Source organism: Chlorocebus sabaeus, chromosome 7, assembly GCF_047675955.1.
Source record: "Chlorocebus sabaeus isolate Y175 chromosome 7, mChlSab1.0.hap1, whole genome shotgun sequence".
NCBI classification, from domain to species: Eukaryota; Metazoa; Chordata; class Mammalia; order Primates; family Cercopithecidae; genus Chlorocebus; species Chlorocebus sabaeus.
Genome location: NC_132910.1, coordinates 133,882,149 through 133,896,445, shown reverse-complemented (window position 1 = coordinate 133,896,445; position 14,297 = coordinate 133,882,149). Strand labels below are relative to the sequence as shown.

The 14,297-nt window shown below is 38.4% G+C and overlaps 1 protein-coding gene and 1 long non-coding RNA gene across 2 annotated transcripts in view; one reads left to right on the top strand and one right to left on the bottom strand.

Moving 5' to 3' along the window:
- WWC2 (WW and C2 domain containing 2) overlaps positions 1-14,297 on the bottom strand; it is a 218,689-nt gene that overhangs the window by 72,188 nt on the left and 132,204 nt on the right. The window contains exon 5 of the mRNA XM_008000362.3: positions 4,701-4,780. Within this exon, the coding sequence (XP_007998553.1) occupies positions 4,701-4,780 (80 nt within the window). The remainder of the gene's footprint in view (positions 1-4,700; positions 4,781-14,297) is intronic.
- On the top strand, positions 4,332-11,321 carry LOC140712052 (uncharacterized). Its single transcript, XR_012093511.1, has 2 exons — positions 4,332-4,442; positions 11,026-11,321. It is a non-coding gene; the product is annotated as an uncharacterized lncRNA (long non-coding RNA).

Genomic DNA, 14,297 nt, shown 5'->3' with positions numbered 1-14,297 from the left:
CGGCTAAAAGTTCTCCCATCCCTCACTTCAAACCCAGTCCATTTCTAATCACTTTCAGGTTCAAATAAATGCATGTCTTTTTGCCTTCAACCTGTTTGGATGATCCCACTGCTGGCTGAACCCAAATCTTACCAAGTGCTGATTCTGATCTTCACCCAAGAAAGGTAAAAGACATGGGCAAATGCTTTAGCAGAAGAACACAGAGGCAAGTAAACTGCCACCTACTTTTACATAATGTTTTGCTGTAATGTCTGTGCAAAACCTGGCACGGGGCCTGCAGCTTGTGAGGCCTTTAATAAATGGTTAATACACAAATTATTATTTATATTAGTGAGTATCCTATAATGTTTGGATTGTGTGGTTAGTTTCTTATTTCTCTCTCTCTCTCTCTCTATATATATATATATATAAATATATAGTATTTATTCTGCTTTTATGAAAATTATGAGTCAAGATAAAATTGCTTGACTTGCTGGATGAGTTCAAACTTAGGAAAATGGCAAGGGCAGTAGTCATTTCTCAACTCATAATGAATAAACAGCTCTTCAATGAGCTAATTTATCATCCCTGCAGATCTGCTTACCAAGTGTCCTTACAGTTTACATCGTCACTTTAGGCTGGAGGATTTCATGTAACCTAATTCTTTGTGTTTGAAGGGCCTAATAAAATTACCTAATTCTTTTTAAAAACAATAGTTTCATGTACTCTTCATGATCACTCTCCTGGTCTTCCCCAGTGACCTGTGCTGTCTGGGATTCACTGTGAATTCAGCACGAGTTCTCCTTGTGGGACATACGGCTATGCCTCTGCCCCAGCCAATAACTCTATACACGTTCTTAGACATAGTTTTGGTCTTATCCAGAGTCTCCAGAGAAACAACACCTACTGAATCAGAGAAAACAGACTCTGAGCTCATTTGGTTTAAAACATTTAATAATTAATACTTATTTGCAATATGAAAGGTATAATCCGAAAAAGATAAAGCAATGTCATCTTAATCACTCTTCCAAACAAAGTCCACTCAAACAAGTGCAGTTTGTAGATAATGTATTTCCCCAAGTACTGTTTTAGTCACTACCTTATGCTGCTCAACAAGCAATTAAAGACTTAAAGAACCTAAGAAAATAAACTTGATCATAAGATCATCTAATAATAAAGTACAACCAATCAAATCACAGATTAAACACATACACATGTGCGTGCACATGCGCACGCACACACACACACAGACACACAGTGTTTAGAATGGGAAGGGCCCCTAAAGATCCCCTAGACACTTCTTCCAAATGAAGAAGCCAAGGGAGAAAGTTGATGCAAATTTATAATCCAAATTGCACAGACACTTAGCTAGTAGGGGAGCTATCCTAAAATGACAGATTCAGAACTGGGGCCCTTATGACTAACACATTTAGAATATCTGATGGGACTAGTGAAGTACTTTGAATATCAGCTAATTCCATTTATTTGGGAAGAGATTTATCAATGGAATTTCTGACTCTCTTAAGTATTATATCCACCAACTTAGCTGAGGAAATGGCTTATTAAAACAAATGATATTTCCAAATATAGCATTTTGGCATTTTCAAATGTAGCACTTTTTAACTAAAAATAAAAACTAAAATGTGGGATTTCATAAAATAGGTAGTAATAGGGGTATCTGAAATTGCGTCAAAGTGAACTTCTAAAATTCAATTTCTTCCTGTTAGTGTAAAGTCTTCAGAATTTAATGATAAAACAAATCTTTGATTCAGAAATAAATATAAACTTTATCATGTGAAAATAAAAGCAGGTAAGCTGTTTTCAGAAATAAACCTTAACATTTAAAAAATAAAAGCAGGACTGGTTCAAGACTGCTAATTTAAATTTCATAGAGCTTTGACCACATGAAAATCTCTTGGCTGTCCACTGCTCAACAGAATGCTAAATACGAAGAACACAGCTCGGCTTTCATCATGGAACGCTTTTTGCTCATTTTGTTTTGCCTCCTTTGAACTTCTCTACTTTACGTGCTGCCTTTCTCCTTTATTTCACTGTTTCTTGTTTTTCTCTTCTACTTTTCTTTTCCCACTTTTTCTCTTTTGACACTAACTTGCCATAAAATTAACCGAAACAGAAGCATCATTTGCTGACTTAAAGTATCATGCTTTTTGTTCTTAATATGAGAAGTGCCATTTTTTTTTCTTAAAATTTCTTTTGGAAGTTCTTGACTTGACTGTGCCCTATAACTCATTTTCACTCAATATATTAGTCTCTTCTGAAAGAGAAAAGATGTTCATTTGCATTCCTTCTCTGGAAAGTGTATACCTTGAGAACCAAATTTTCACAGAATCTGTATATGCCTGTGACTTGCTGTTCCATCACTAGTCTATTTTCCAATTCTGAATGCACACTGGAGGCAGCAAATGGAAATAGGCATCTTCCTGGTATCCATTTACACATATACTACACCGCTGCTTACACCAAAGTCAAATCTGGGACCACAAACTGAAATGAATAACATAGAGAACAATGCCATATTTGTCTACCCAGCATAAAACTATTGTACCAAGTAAAATGAAAGCTCAAGTTTAAATTACATTATAATTCCAGATTCAACAAATATATTCCATTCTATTGTAAATAAAAGCTACAAAAGCCTACTATAAGATTCTATTTAAATCTTTTCCTGAAATATATTTTCTGTCATAGCCACAAATATAAATCCCTTTATAGTATCAAGAATGTGGTTTCTTAAAAAGTCCGGCTGCTGGGTTTGATTCTTGCTCATTCAGCGTTTTAGTGGTATGGTGGTTAACACTGGAATAAAAACAGCTTCATTTGGTCTATAGTAAAGGTACACAGGAGAGGGCTCTGATGTTAGATACCACATCTTTCCGCTCTTGGTTCAAGGGATTAGAATCATTGTAGGAGAACGTCTGAATTTCTACAACAAATGTCTGTTGTTTTCTTGTGGAATGTTATTGACAGATTCTTAAACATGCCTTAGATTCCTATAAAAATTGCTTGCAAGCAAACTGCTTTGAAACAATACAGCATTGTTACATCAATACAACAAAGACAGCAAGTTTGGCTAACCTTTAATCCCAAATGGTGACGTGAGTTATAATTTCATGTGCCTTAAAAATGTGGAACATATGGCTAAACACTTCACGGCACTCTTCAAAGTCTGTTTTTTCTCCCCACCCCCACCACAAAGCCCTGCTTTATGCTGATAAACAATTACTAAATAACGCATTCATGTCATTTGAGTTCTGCTTGGTTTTTCGGGGAGCTCTGCAACCAGCTGAGGTTCTCACAACATGGTTGGACTTTAGAAGCACTTGGGATCTCATAAAATATACCTGATATAGAGACGAGAAACATTATTTTTCTAAGCACTCTCCAGATTATCCTAATATGCAGTCAGGTTTGAGAATGACTGGGATGGGAGCATCTGAAGGAATATCAGGGTCATGATTATATGTGGTGAGCAGGAAAAAAGGAGTCTGAGCGATAACAGCACGTGTGAAATTAGTCATACGTCTGAATGGTGGTCAAGAGCAGCGCCCGGGTATCCCAAGATATGACTAGTCACCCAAACAAGAACAACCAGTTTGTTTGTCTGGCCAGTGACACACAGGATCTTTAAAGGGGGTCACCCCTCGCTGCTTGGAGCATCCCAAATTTCCTAAAAGCAGAAGGCAAAGTAAGATTCCACAGGCAAAAGGAACACAGCTGGGTACTTTCCAAAGAGGCGGCACCTGAGACCAGCTTGGCATTCCTGAGGTGCTACCAAGGGAGATGCCGGGAAGAACATGAAACCTGCCTGAACAGGAAACTGACCAGGGACATCCCTAGAAATACTGCACCACACTTGGAGACACCAAGCAGGAGGGAAGTTTAACCTCTGCTATGTGGTCATGTGGCTGTGAAAACCACGGACTGTTTCTCTCCCATGAGAGACCCTGTGGAGTGGAGTCTGCAGGATTAGAAAGTCTCAGGTGTGCCTGTCATGGTTTGGACAGGCTGGGCCTTAGCAGCAGGGAGAACAGTGGCTTTCAGGGGCCAGGAATGGGGAAGGGATATCCTGATCCTGTGACCCTCTGTCACCTCCATTTCCACTTAACCTGGCCCAGCTTAGGGCTCTGCTAATGGCCCAGCTGACTTCAGTAGCAAACGGGAAAGGTAGAGGAAGGCAGGAAGTGAGGCACGCACTCCCGCTCCTTTGCTGATAATCCTGACTTGCTCTTACTCCCCTGCCATCTGTCAGGGTTAGACTCCAGGTCATCCCTGGGGCTGACAAAAAGAGACAGGCCTCCACCGAGGGCCCAGGGCAGCTGCAGGCTCACACAGGGGTCAAATAGAGCCAGCCCAGCCGAATGTGGAGAGGAATTTCTTGTGCCTAGTCTCTTAGCTCTGTACCACAATCTCAGAGGAGGCCAGCAAGGGTCCAGGAGATCAAGGTAAGACAAAGGCTTTTCACTTCGGTTTCTTTGGATCTCCAGTGATTAATGAAAACTTTGGATCTTTTCAAGTGTATAGATCTTTCCCAAGTTTTTATCTGTTAGTTGATTGCTTTGTTTTCTTTTGGTGTAGAGCTCTGAACTTTTTACCTTATGTTTCTCTGAAAAATCTCTTATGTAATCTGTACTTCTATTTTCTTTGTTTTAACATTAGTTAGGAAGCTTATTCTAAAGTTGATTCAGTATTTTCATACTCACTGCTGCAATGTTTCAAAGCCTTGTTCTTTATAGAGTAGTTCTTGCTTCATCTGTGAGAGTTCTCTCTTTAGCTTTTTAACCTTTAAAGAGAAATCAACATAAATATTGTTTGCAAATAATTAGCCACATAGCCTATTGTTTTAAAAGATAATAAATTAGTAAACGATTAAATACATAAACAAAGCCATTAGTTAAAGAAACATTTACTTTACCAGTTTCTCCTTCACATAAATTCTGTGGAAGGCATATGAATAATGTTTAAAACTATCAGTGATATGTATTACTACTACTATTTACCTTCATTACCTTGCCTAGCAACATTCTTATGAGCTGGACATCATCATTGTCTCCAGCCAAAATGGGCAGAATAAGAACTCCAAGTCATGGCATCTCTATAAAAGTGTGTGTTTTTCCTTCTCACTGTGACAAGGGTCACTGCCCACCTCTCTATTCTTCGGATGTCCTGGCAGTTCCCTCTGCCTGGAAAGCTCTCCCCAGATCTCCAGCAGTTGACTCCCTGTCCCTCCAATGCTAGCTGAAATGTTACCTTTTCAAATAGGACTTCTCTAGCTCCCTGTCCCTGCCACGACTCTGTTTTATTTAGACCAGAGTATTTTTCAGGAGCTGAAATTCTCCATGTACACTGTCTGTCCTCCATGGGAAAGTAAGCTGCAATCCCCCAGCTGTATCCTGAGATCTACAACCATGCCAAGCAAACAGCAGATGATCAATAAATATTTGTTGTCAAACTGATAAAATATATTTTCCTGTTGTCAAATACATACTCTGGTAATAACAATTCTAAAATTTGACAGATCACAAAAGCAGCACATGCCTGGTTTAGTCACAAACTAATAAAGGTCTTCGCACGAGGGCTAGAAACTTACTTCCATGTATTAAGTTAGAGCCTTAAGGTTTTTTGTTGTTGTTGTTTGTTTGTTTTGAGATGGAGTCTTGCTCTGTCGCCCAGGCTGGAGTGCAGTGGTGCGATCTCGGCTCACTGCAACTTCTGCCTCCCAGGTTCAAGCAATTCTCGTGCCTCAGCCTCCAGAGTAGCTGGGACTACAGGTGCCCGCCACCACACCTAGCTACATTTTTTGTTTTTTAGTAGAGACGGGGTTTGACCATGTTGCCCAGGCTGGTCTTGAACTCCAGGGCTCAAGCGATCCACCTGCATCGGCCTCCCAAAGTGCTGGGATTACAGGCGTGAGCCACCGTGCCCAGCCAGAGCCTTAAGTTTTAAACACATTCTGTTGTGCAATATTTTAGTGTGCTTCTGAACTTTTATGTTGATTTATTTTACTCATTCCACAAATAGGTATTGACTCTCTACTATGTGTCCAGTGCTGGGCCTGAGTGTGAACAAAACAGACATGATCCCTGCCCTCAAGGATCTTACAGACAACGGAGCAGCCATATATTGAGCAAATAATCAGCCAACAAAAGAAATCTTAGTAATTACAAAAGGTGCTCTAAGTCCAGGATACTTAGATATGCCAAGAGAACAGAACCTCATTTAGTCTGAGGGCTTGGGTGGAGCCTGTCTGAAGAAACAATGTTTCAATTGAGAGGGTTAGTGGGGATTCACTTTGTAGAAGGGGTCCTCAACAGGAAGAGCTTGTGCAAAACCCTAAAGGGACAGTGGGGTGAGGGGGTATTCAGTCAACCTCTGGAATTTAAAGAATGCCACGTGGCTGGATTACAGAGTGGGGGTGGCAAAAGATGGAACTGGAAAAGGACTGATACATACATGCCACATGGATAATTTCTCAATCTTACTCTAAGAACGAGAATCAAGGAGATTAAAGCATGACCTGCTTTATGATTTTAAATAGTCACTGTGACAATGCTGTGGGGACTGACCAGAAGTGCCACAAGGGTCCATCATGTCAGCACTGTGGGCTGGCATGTGGGCAAGAGCCAGAGGAGGAAGATACTTCAGAGGCAGAATCAACAGGACTTGGTGATGGACTCAACGTGGAGGGTAGGGGAGAGCATGTGACCAAAATCACATCAGGATTTTGGCTTGACAGCTGGGTGAATGAAGGTGCTTTCCTGGAGAGCAGGACAAAATGTGGAAGAAAAGAGGAAGGATTTTCTTTAAGACATTTATTTCTGTGATGCCCAGGAGACTTCAATGGCAACTAGAATATGTGGACTTGATGTTCAAAAGTGTCTGGACTAGAGATAGATAATTGAGAGTCATTGACATAAAGATGATATTTTAGGTGCATAAGAATAAACAAGATTACCTAAAGGGGGTGTGTATTGAAAAGAGAAGAGCGTTAAAGAGCAAGCCTTGGGCATCTTCATTACTCACATATCTACTAGAGGGAGAGACAAAATGCACTGTGAAGTAGTGGCAAGAGATGTAAGAGTAAAAAAAAGGGCATCCTAGAATACAGGAGAGCAATGTCAAGAGAGAGACCAGGCACTATGAGGAACACCGTGACAAAGACAGGAGCGGTGGAATACTCATGTTTGCATACCTTTAGGTACATTGCTTTGGACAACGCAGATATTCAATAACGCATCTGTTGAGTTTACCTGAAGGTTTATCAGTTTGTGCCCTTACATACTTATATTAGGGAAAAGAAACACAATAATTCTGTTTCAAGGCCCAATTTATAACTACAAAGAGTTATAAACAGTGCTACTGGAACTCAAAGGAAGAAAGGATTACTTATGGCTTGGGGATGAGGGTGGAACTCCTTGAGAAGGCTACCTGAACTGGATTTTAAAGGTGCTGTAACGTGAATTAACAGCAATGAGCTCATTCACAGTATATCACAAAAACATTTCAGCTTTAATATTAAACTATTATCATATCAAAAGAACCACAGCAATCAGTAGCTCATTCTACATGTATTTCTATTTAGGACAGCATTCTCAAGCACTTTTTGCCAAAAAGACAGCAACACTTTCATCTTTTGAAAAAAAAAAATCAGTCCAAAAATTGATAGCACTTAAATATCTGAGCTAAAACCTGTGTTTACCTTTGAAAATACAGTTTGTTACAACAGCAACAAATAAAATAAAATACCTAGGAATTAACTTAACCAAAGAAGTGAAAGATTTCTACAATGAAAACTATAAAACAAGCTTGCCCAACCCACGATAGCTTTGAATGCAGCCCAACACAAGTTCGTAAACTTTCTTAAAACATTATGAAGATATTTGCTTTTTTTTTTTTAATTTTTAGCTGTTGTTAATGTTAGTGTATTTTATGAGTAGCCCAAGACAATTCTTATTCTTTCACTGTGGCCCAGGGAAGCCAAAAGATTGAACAACCCTGCTATAAAACATTGATTAAAGAAATGGAAGAGGACACACAAAGGTAAGATAGACCATGTTCATGGATTGGACGAATCAATATTATTAAAATGTCCATACCACCCCAAGTAATCTACAGATTCAATGCAATCCTTATCAAAATATCAAAATCCTTTCATAGATACAGAAAAAACAATCCTAAGATTTATATAGAACCAAAAAAGACCCAGAACATCCTGAGCAAAAGCAACAAAACTGAGAGAATCACATTACCTGACTTCAAATTGTTAAAGCAAACTAAATATGGCCTGAGAAGGACTTCATACTTCTATAATTGAGATCTCGTGGATGAACTGTAACCTAGCTTAATAGTCAGACAAATTTGAAAACCTAACAGTATATACCTGTAACAATAACTGAGTGTTGGCCAATCCCAGTGGCCATACTTGAACCACTCACAGACTGCTGAATGTTCAAACTGTGTTCAAATAAAGCAAATGCCAAGCTGTAACCAATCTCACTGTTTCCGTACCTCACTTCCAATTCCTGTACGTCACTGTACGTTTTTTGTCTATACATTTGTTCTGACCACAAGGCACTCCTGGAGTCTCTGTGAGTCTGCTGTGAATCTGGGGGCTGTCCAAGTCACAAATCGTTCATTGCTCAATTAAACTCCTTTAAATTTAATTCGGCTGAAGTTTTTCTTTTTTCAAAATTATACAACAGAGGTATAGTAACCAAAACAGCACACAACTGTCATAAAAACAGACACACAGATATAGAGAACCAGGAAACAAATCCACAAATTTACAGTGAACTCATTTTTGACAATGGTGTCAAGAACACATATTGGGGAAACGACAGTCCCTTCAATAAATGGTGCTGGGAAAACTAAATATCCACATGCAGAAGAATGAAACTAGACCCCTATCTCTCTCCATATTCAAAAATCAAGTGAAAACATTTGATTAAAACAATGGTGATATTGAACCCATTTAGAAATAATGAATTAAAACAATTACTGTATCTTATTGACAAAAAATAGAAGTCTTAAAATCATTGGATTGCATGAGATAAATATTATACAAAAAATCATTTGGATTATGATGATAGGCCAATTTAAATTTTTTTTAAAATTATTTAAGACATTCTTTATCTTGAAGAGCTATTAGTACCCCCATGTTTGCTGCAGCATGATTCACAATAGCCAAGATACAGAAATAATCTAAAAGTCCACTGACAGATGAATGGATTAAAAAAACATAGTATGTATACATAATGGGATATTATTCAGCCTTTAAAAAGAAGGAAAGTCTGCAATATGTGACAATATGAATGAACCTTGAGGACATTATGCCAAGTGAAATAAGCAAGTCACAGAGGGACAAATACTGTATGATTCCACTTATGTAAAGTATCTAAAACAGGCTCATAGAAGCAGCAGCAAAATGGTGGTTGCCAGGTGATGAGGTGTACAGAAAAGGCAGAGCTGCTACAGGAAATAAAGTTTCAATTACGCAACATGAAAATTAGTCTAGAACTCTGCGGTGCAACATTGTTTTTATAGTTGAATATAGTATACACTTAAAAATTCTGTTAAGAGGGCAGATCTCATGTTAAGTGTTATTACTACAATAAAAACTGAAATTCAAAAAAAGTCTAAAATTGACCTGACACACTTGGACTCTCCTCTGTTTAGGTGATATGAGTGAAATTTTATTCTATGTTGGGTAACAATGACATAGGAAGCTAACCTGTGCTTTCTTTGTTCCCCACATTATTTAGTTTACCTAAAGTTGGCTATACGCTACTGTTTTTATACTGGGGAGTCTTCTTAATGGACAACCAGAATGATTCTTAGCTCCCAAATACCGAGATGGCATTTTATGAACTATCAAAAAGTTTGCTCCCATAAGTCAAATGAGTATTTCCAACTAGACATTATTTCTAGTTGTTTTGGTTTTATCGGTATGGTGTGAATTAGTAGTTCAACAACCTTTCTTCTTTTGAACCACTTGGCATCATTCTAGCTACTGGAGGATCACTGTTTTCACTCTTCTGTTCTCTAACGCAGCCTCACATGTAGAACACAGAATGTAAAAACTAATGTCCTTAGATGATAACTAGAAGATTAAGCTAATGCTGACCTACAAGCTTAGCACAATGTAGACTCAACTAGGAAGCAATAATGAGAGCTAAATTTCTAAGTGCTTTTAATGTATTCTAGTCACTGTGCTAAATACAAATACCCATTTTCAATCCTCCAACTACTCTACTAGATAGTCTTCATTCTCATTTTATTGGTAAAGAACCTGGAACCTAAAGAGGAAAGGTAAGTAACCTGCTAAAGGTTACACTGCTATCACAGTCTATCTAGAACCCAGGAGAACTTCTAAAAATACAATTTAAAAAGTTTTGTTATTAATGGCATAATACATGTAAAAAGAAAGAAACTAGAATTGTAGCAAAATGACCTAAATAAAATCTGTGACCCTTATTCTGCCTTAGAAACTTCGTTATTCCTGTATCCCACTGGAAATGAAGACATGAAAAGTCCACAATCCCCAGTGTCTGTGTTTTCTCTCACATTACTGAACTTAACTACAGCTGTAGCTAACCACCTAATTTTATTTCTAAGGAGCCAAATCTCACAACCCAGAGTACTAAATTGGAAGCAAGAGCCCATGATTTCTGCACATTTCCCACTGTCTACACTGACTACGCTAAAGCAACTGATATTTTACATTGATTTCAGTTATTTCTGAAAACCAGGAAGATCCTGTGATTAAACGTGATAAGTATAACTGAAAATCACAGAGCTTCCTACCGCTTCTTATAATCCTAGAGTCATAGGTTTTATTTTAAAAGAAGAGGAAAGAAGATGACAATGAAGGAAAAGTAAACTCTGGAAACCTATAGACCTTAGAAAGACAGACAGGTTTCAAAAGTTTGCCCTAAAAGTGAATCTTGCAACATTAAAGCTCTAACGAGCAAAATGGTATTTTACTACTGACTACCTTCCCTTTTCACCATTTTCTCCATTGTCTTGCAGGGAGCTCCTTAAGCAAGCCAAGAAAGGGCAACTGTCAACTTGCTCCTTCTGGAAATCCTTCTCCTGACTACCACTTCCACCTTTACTGAAAATCCTTATCACCTACCTCATCTCTGAAGTCACCTTCAAAGAAAATAAGAAGCCAACTCCAGAGAGACAGTCAAAGAATTCAGAATAAAACATTGTTTATAACTTTCATAAAGCGTAGAGGAAAGCAGAATCCCACATGCTGCTAGAACCATGTATGGTGGCTAATAAATGGAATTTGTCATCAGAAACAAGATGGCTAAACACAACATATTTTTAAAAAATCTTTTGTTTAACAACAATAAAAAGGAAATAAAACAAAAGCCAATGAAAAAAATTACATAAAACATTTATGAAAATACTATCTCAAAATACAAATAACAGATAAATATTAATATATAGAAGATCAATGCTAGATTTCCACAAATAATTAAACCAGTAAGGCTGGGCATAGTAGCTCACACCTGTAATCCCAGCACTTTGGGAGGCCGAGGTGGGCGGATCACCTGAGGTCAGGAGTTCGAGACCAGCCGGGCCAACATGGTGAAACCCCGTCTCTACTAAAAAACACAAAAATTAGCTGGGCGTGGTGGCAGGTGCCTTAATCCCAGCTACTTGGGAGGCAGAGGCAGGACAATCGTCTGAACCCAGGAGGCAGAGGTTGAAGTGAGCTGAGATCAAGTCATTGCACTCAAACCTAGGGGACAAGAGTGAGACTTCTCTCAAACAAAAAAGTTTAAAAAGAAAAAAAAAAAGAACCAGTAAATTACCACATGACCCAACAATTCTGCTTCAAGGCATATACCCAAGAGAAATGGAAACCTATGTCCATACAAACACTTGTACATGTAGGTTCACAGCAGCATTATCCATAATAGACAAAAAGTGGCAAAAACCCAAATAGCTGCCAACTGATGACTGGATAAATAAAATATGGCTGGGTACAGTGGATCACGCCTACAATCCCAGCACTTTCGGAGGCCAAGGAGGGGGACTGCTTGAGGTCAGGAGTTTGAGACCAGCCTGACCAACATAGCAAAACCCCATCTTTACTAAAAATACAAAAATTAGCTGGGCGTGGTGGCGTGCACCTGTAATGCCAGCTATTCGGGAAGCTGAGGCAGGAGAATCACTTGAACCTGGGAGGCAGAGGGTGCAGTGAGCCAAGATCGCGCCACTGCACTCCAGCCTGGGCGACACAGAGAAACTCTGTCTAAAAAATAATAAAATAAAAATAAAATAAAATAAAAGTGTATTCATATAGTGGAATATTATTTGGCAATACAAGGGATGAAGTTCTAATACATGCTACAACATGAACAAACCTTGAAAACATATGCTAAGTGAAAGAAGCCAATCACAAATGATCACACAGTATAGACGCCATTTATATGAAATGTTTGTAACAGGCACATCGGGAAAGACAAGAAACAGTGGTTGTTCAGGGCTCAGAGGATGGAGAAGAGAGGTGTGGGGAATGGGAAGAACCGCTAATGGGCACAAGGTTCCCTCTAGGGGAAGGGAAAAATGTCCTACAGTTAGACTGTAATAATGGGTATGTAACTATGAATGTACTAAAACCCATTAAAATGTACATTTTAAATGGGTGAATTGTATGGTTTCTTAATAAAGCTGTTAAATTAAAAAAAATAAACTAGCAAATGGAAATACACATGGTAAAACATCATTTAAAAAAAAATCACCTACTAATAAAGACAAAATAGAAAAGCATTGTATCATTACATACCAATTAAACTAGCAAACATTAAATACAAATAATAAAAATATGGTCAAATGGTTTCCTATTTCAGATGCGCATCCACAACCTTTCCAGTGGTGTGTCAGGCCGACATGCTCTTCTGTCTTCATTCCATCACCTGGATACTCTCTTCCTTTCTCCCTCATTACTCTCCCCTTTTTCTCTCTATTGAGGCCACATTTGACTTCAAATTGTTTCTGGAAGATCCCACACGTTCTCCTGTGTCAAGACCTGTATGTATGCTGATTCTTCCCCACCTGACTAATTTCTTCATCACTTCTGTCCAATCTTTGCTCAAATTTTGCCTTCTCAATGAGACTTCTCCTGAACACTTATTCAGAGCTGCAACCAAACTGGGTGTGGTAGTGTGTACCTGTAGTCCCAGTTACTTGGGAGGCTGAGGCAGGATGATCACTTGAGCCCAGGAATTTGAGTCCAAGCTGGACAACACTGCTGTCTCTCTCTCTCTTTTTTTTTTTTTGCTGTCTCTTAAACAAAAAACCAAAACAATAATAACAAAAATCCTGCAACCAGCTCTCCTTCATTCCCCATGTCCTGTTCTATAGCACTCATTCCTTGTTGAATCAATTTTTAAAAACATGAATAAATGTTGAATTTATCAAAATGCTTTCTCTGGGCCGGGTATGGTGGCTCACGCTTGTAATCCCAGCACTTTGGGAGGCCAAGGCGCGTGGATCACTTGAGGTCAGGAGTTCAAGATCAGCCTGGCCAACATTCTGAAACCGTCTCTACTAAAAATACAAAAATTAGCTGAGTGTGGTAGTACACGCCTGTAATCCCAGCTACTTGGGAGGCTGAGGTACAAGAATCGCTTGAATACAGGAGGCAGAGGTTGCAAGGAGCTGAGATTATGCCACTGCATTTCAGCCTGGGTGATAGAGTGAGGCTCTGTCTCAAGAAAAAAAAGCTTCCACTGTATCTATTGGAAATAATTAATAATTTCCCTTCACTCTGTTAGTACAGTGAATAATTTTCAAATCCTAAATTGTATATTCCTAGGATAAGCCCACCTTGGCCATTATATATAATTTTAAAATGTTGCTGTATTTAGTTTACAATATTTTGTTTTGGAATTTTGCTTCTTTCCTTGTGAATATGGTTGGCTTATATTTTGTTCATACAATCTTGTCAGAATTTGATGTCAAAGTTCTGCTAGGCTAATCTTGAGGGTTTCTCTGGAATTTCAATCATGGTAACAGGGCCATTCAGATTTCTTCCATCATCTCGAATCAGTTTTGGTTAATAATATTTCAATACAAAGTTAGTCATTTCACTTCAAAATTTTCTCATGCCTCTTTATTTCTTAAGCATGTTTTAATTCCCTGTACTTTTTTATTTGTTCATTTTCTCTTCTTACTTTTGAGTCAGTCCTGAGAGATATGTCAATTTTATCATTCTTTAAAAAACCAAAATTTGCTTTTGTTGATCCTTTCTTTCATGGCCATGTTTTCTATTTCGGTAATTT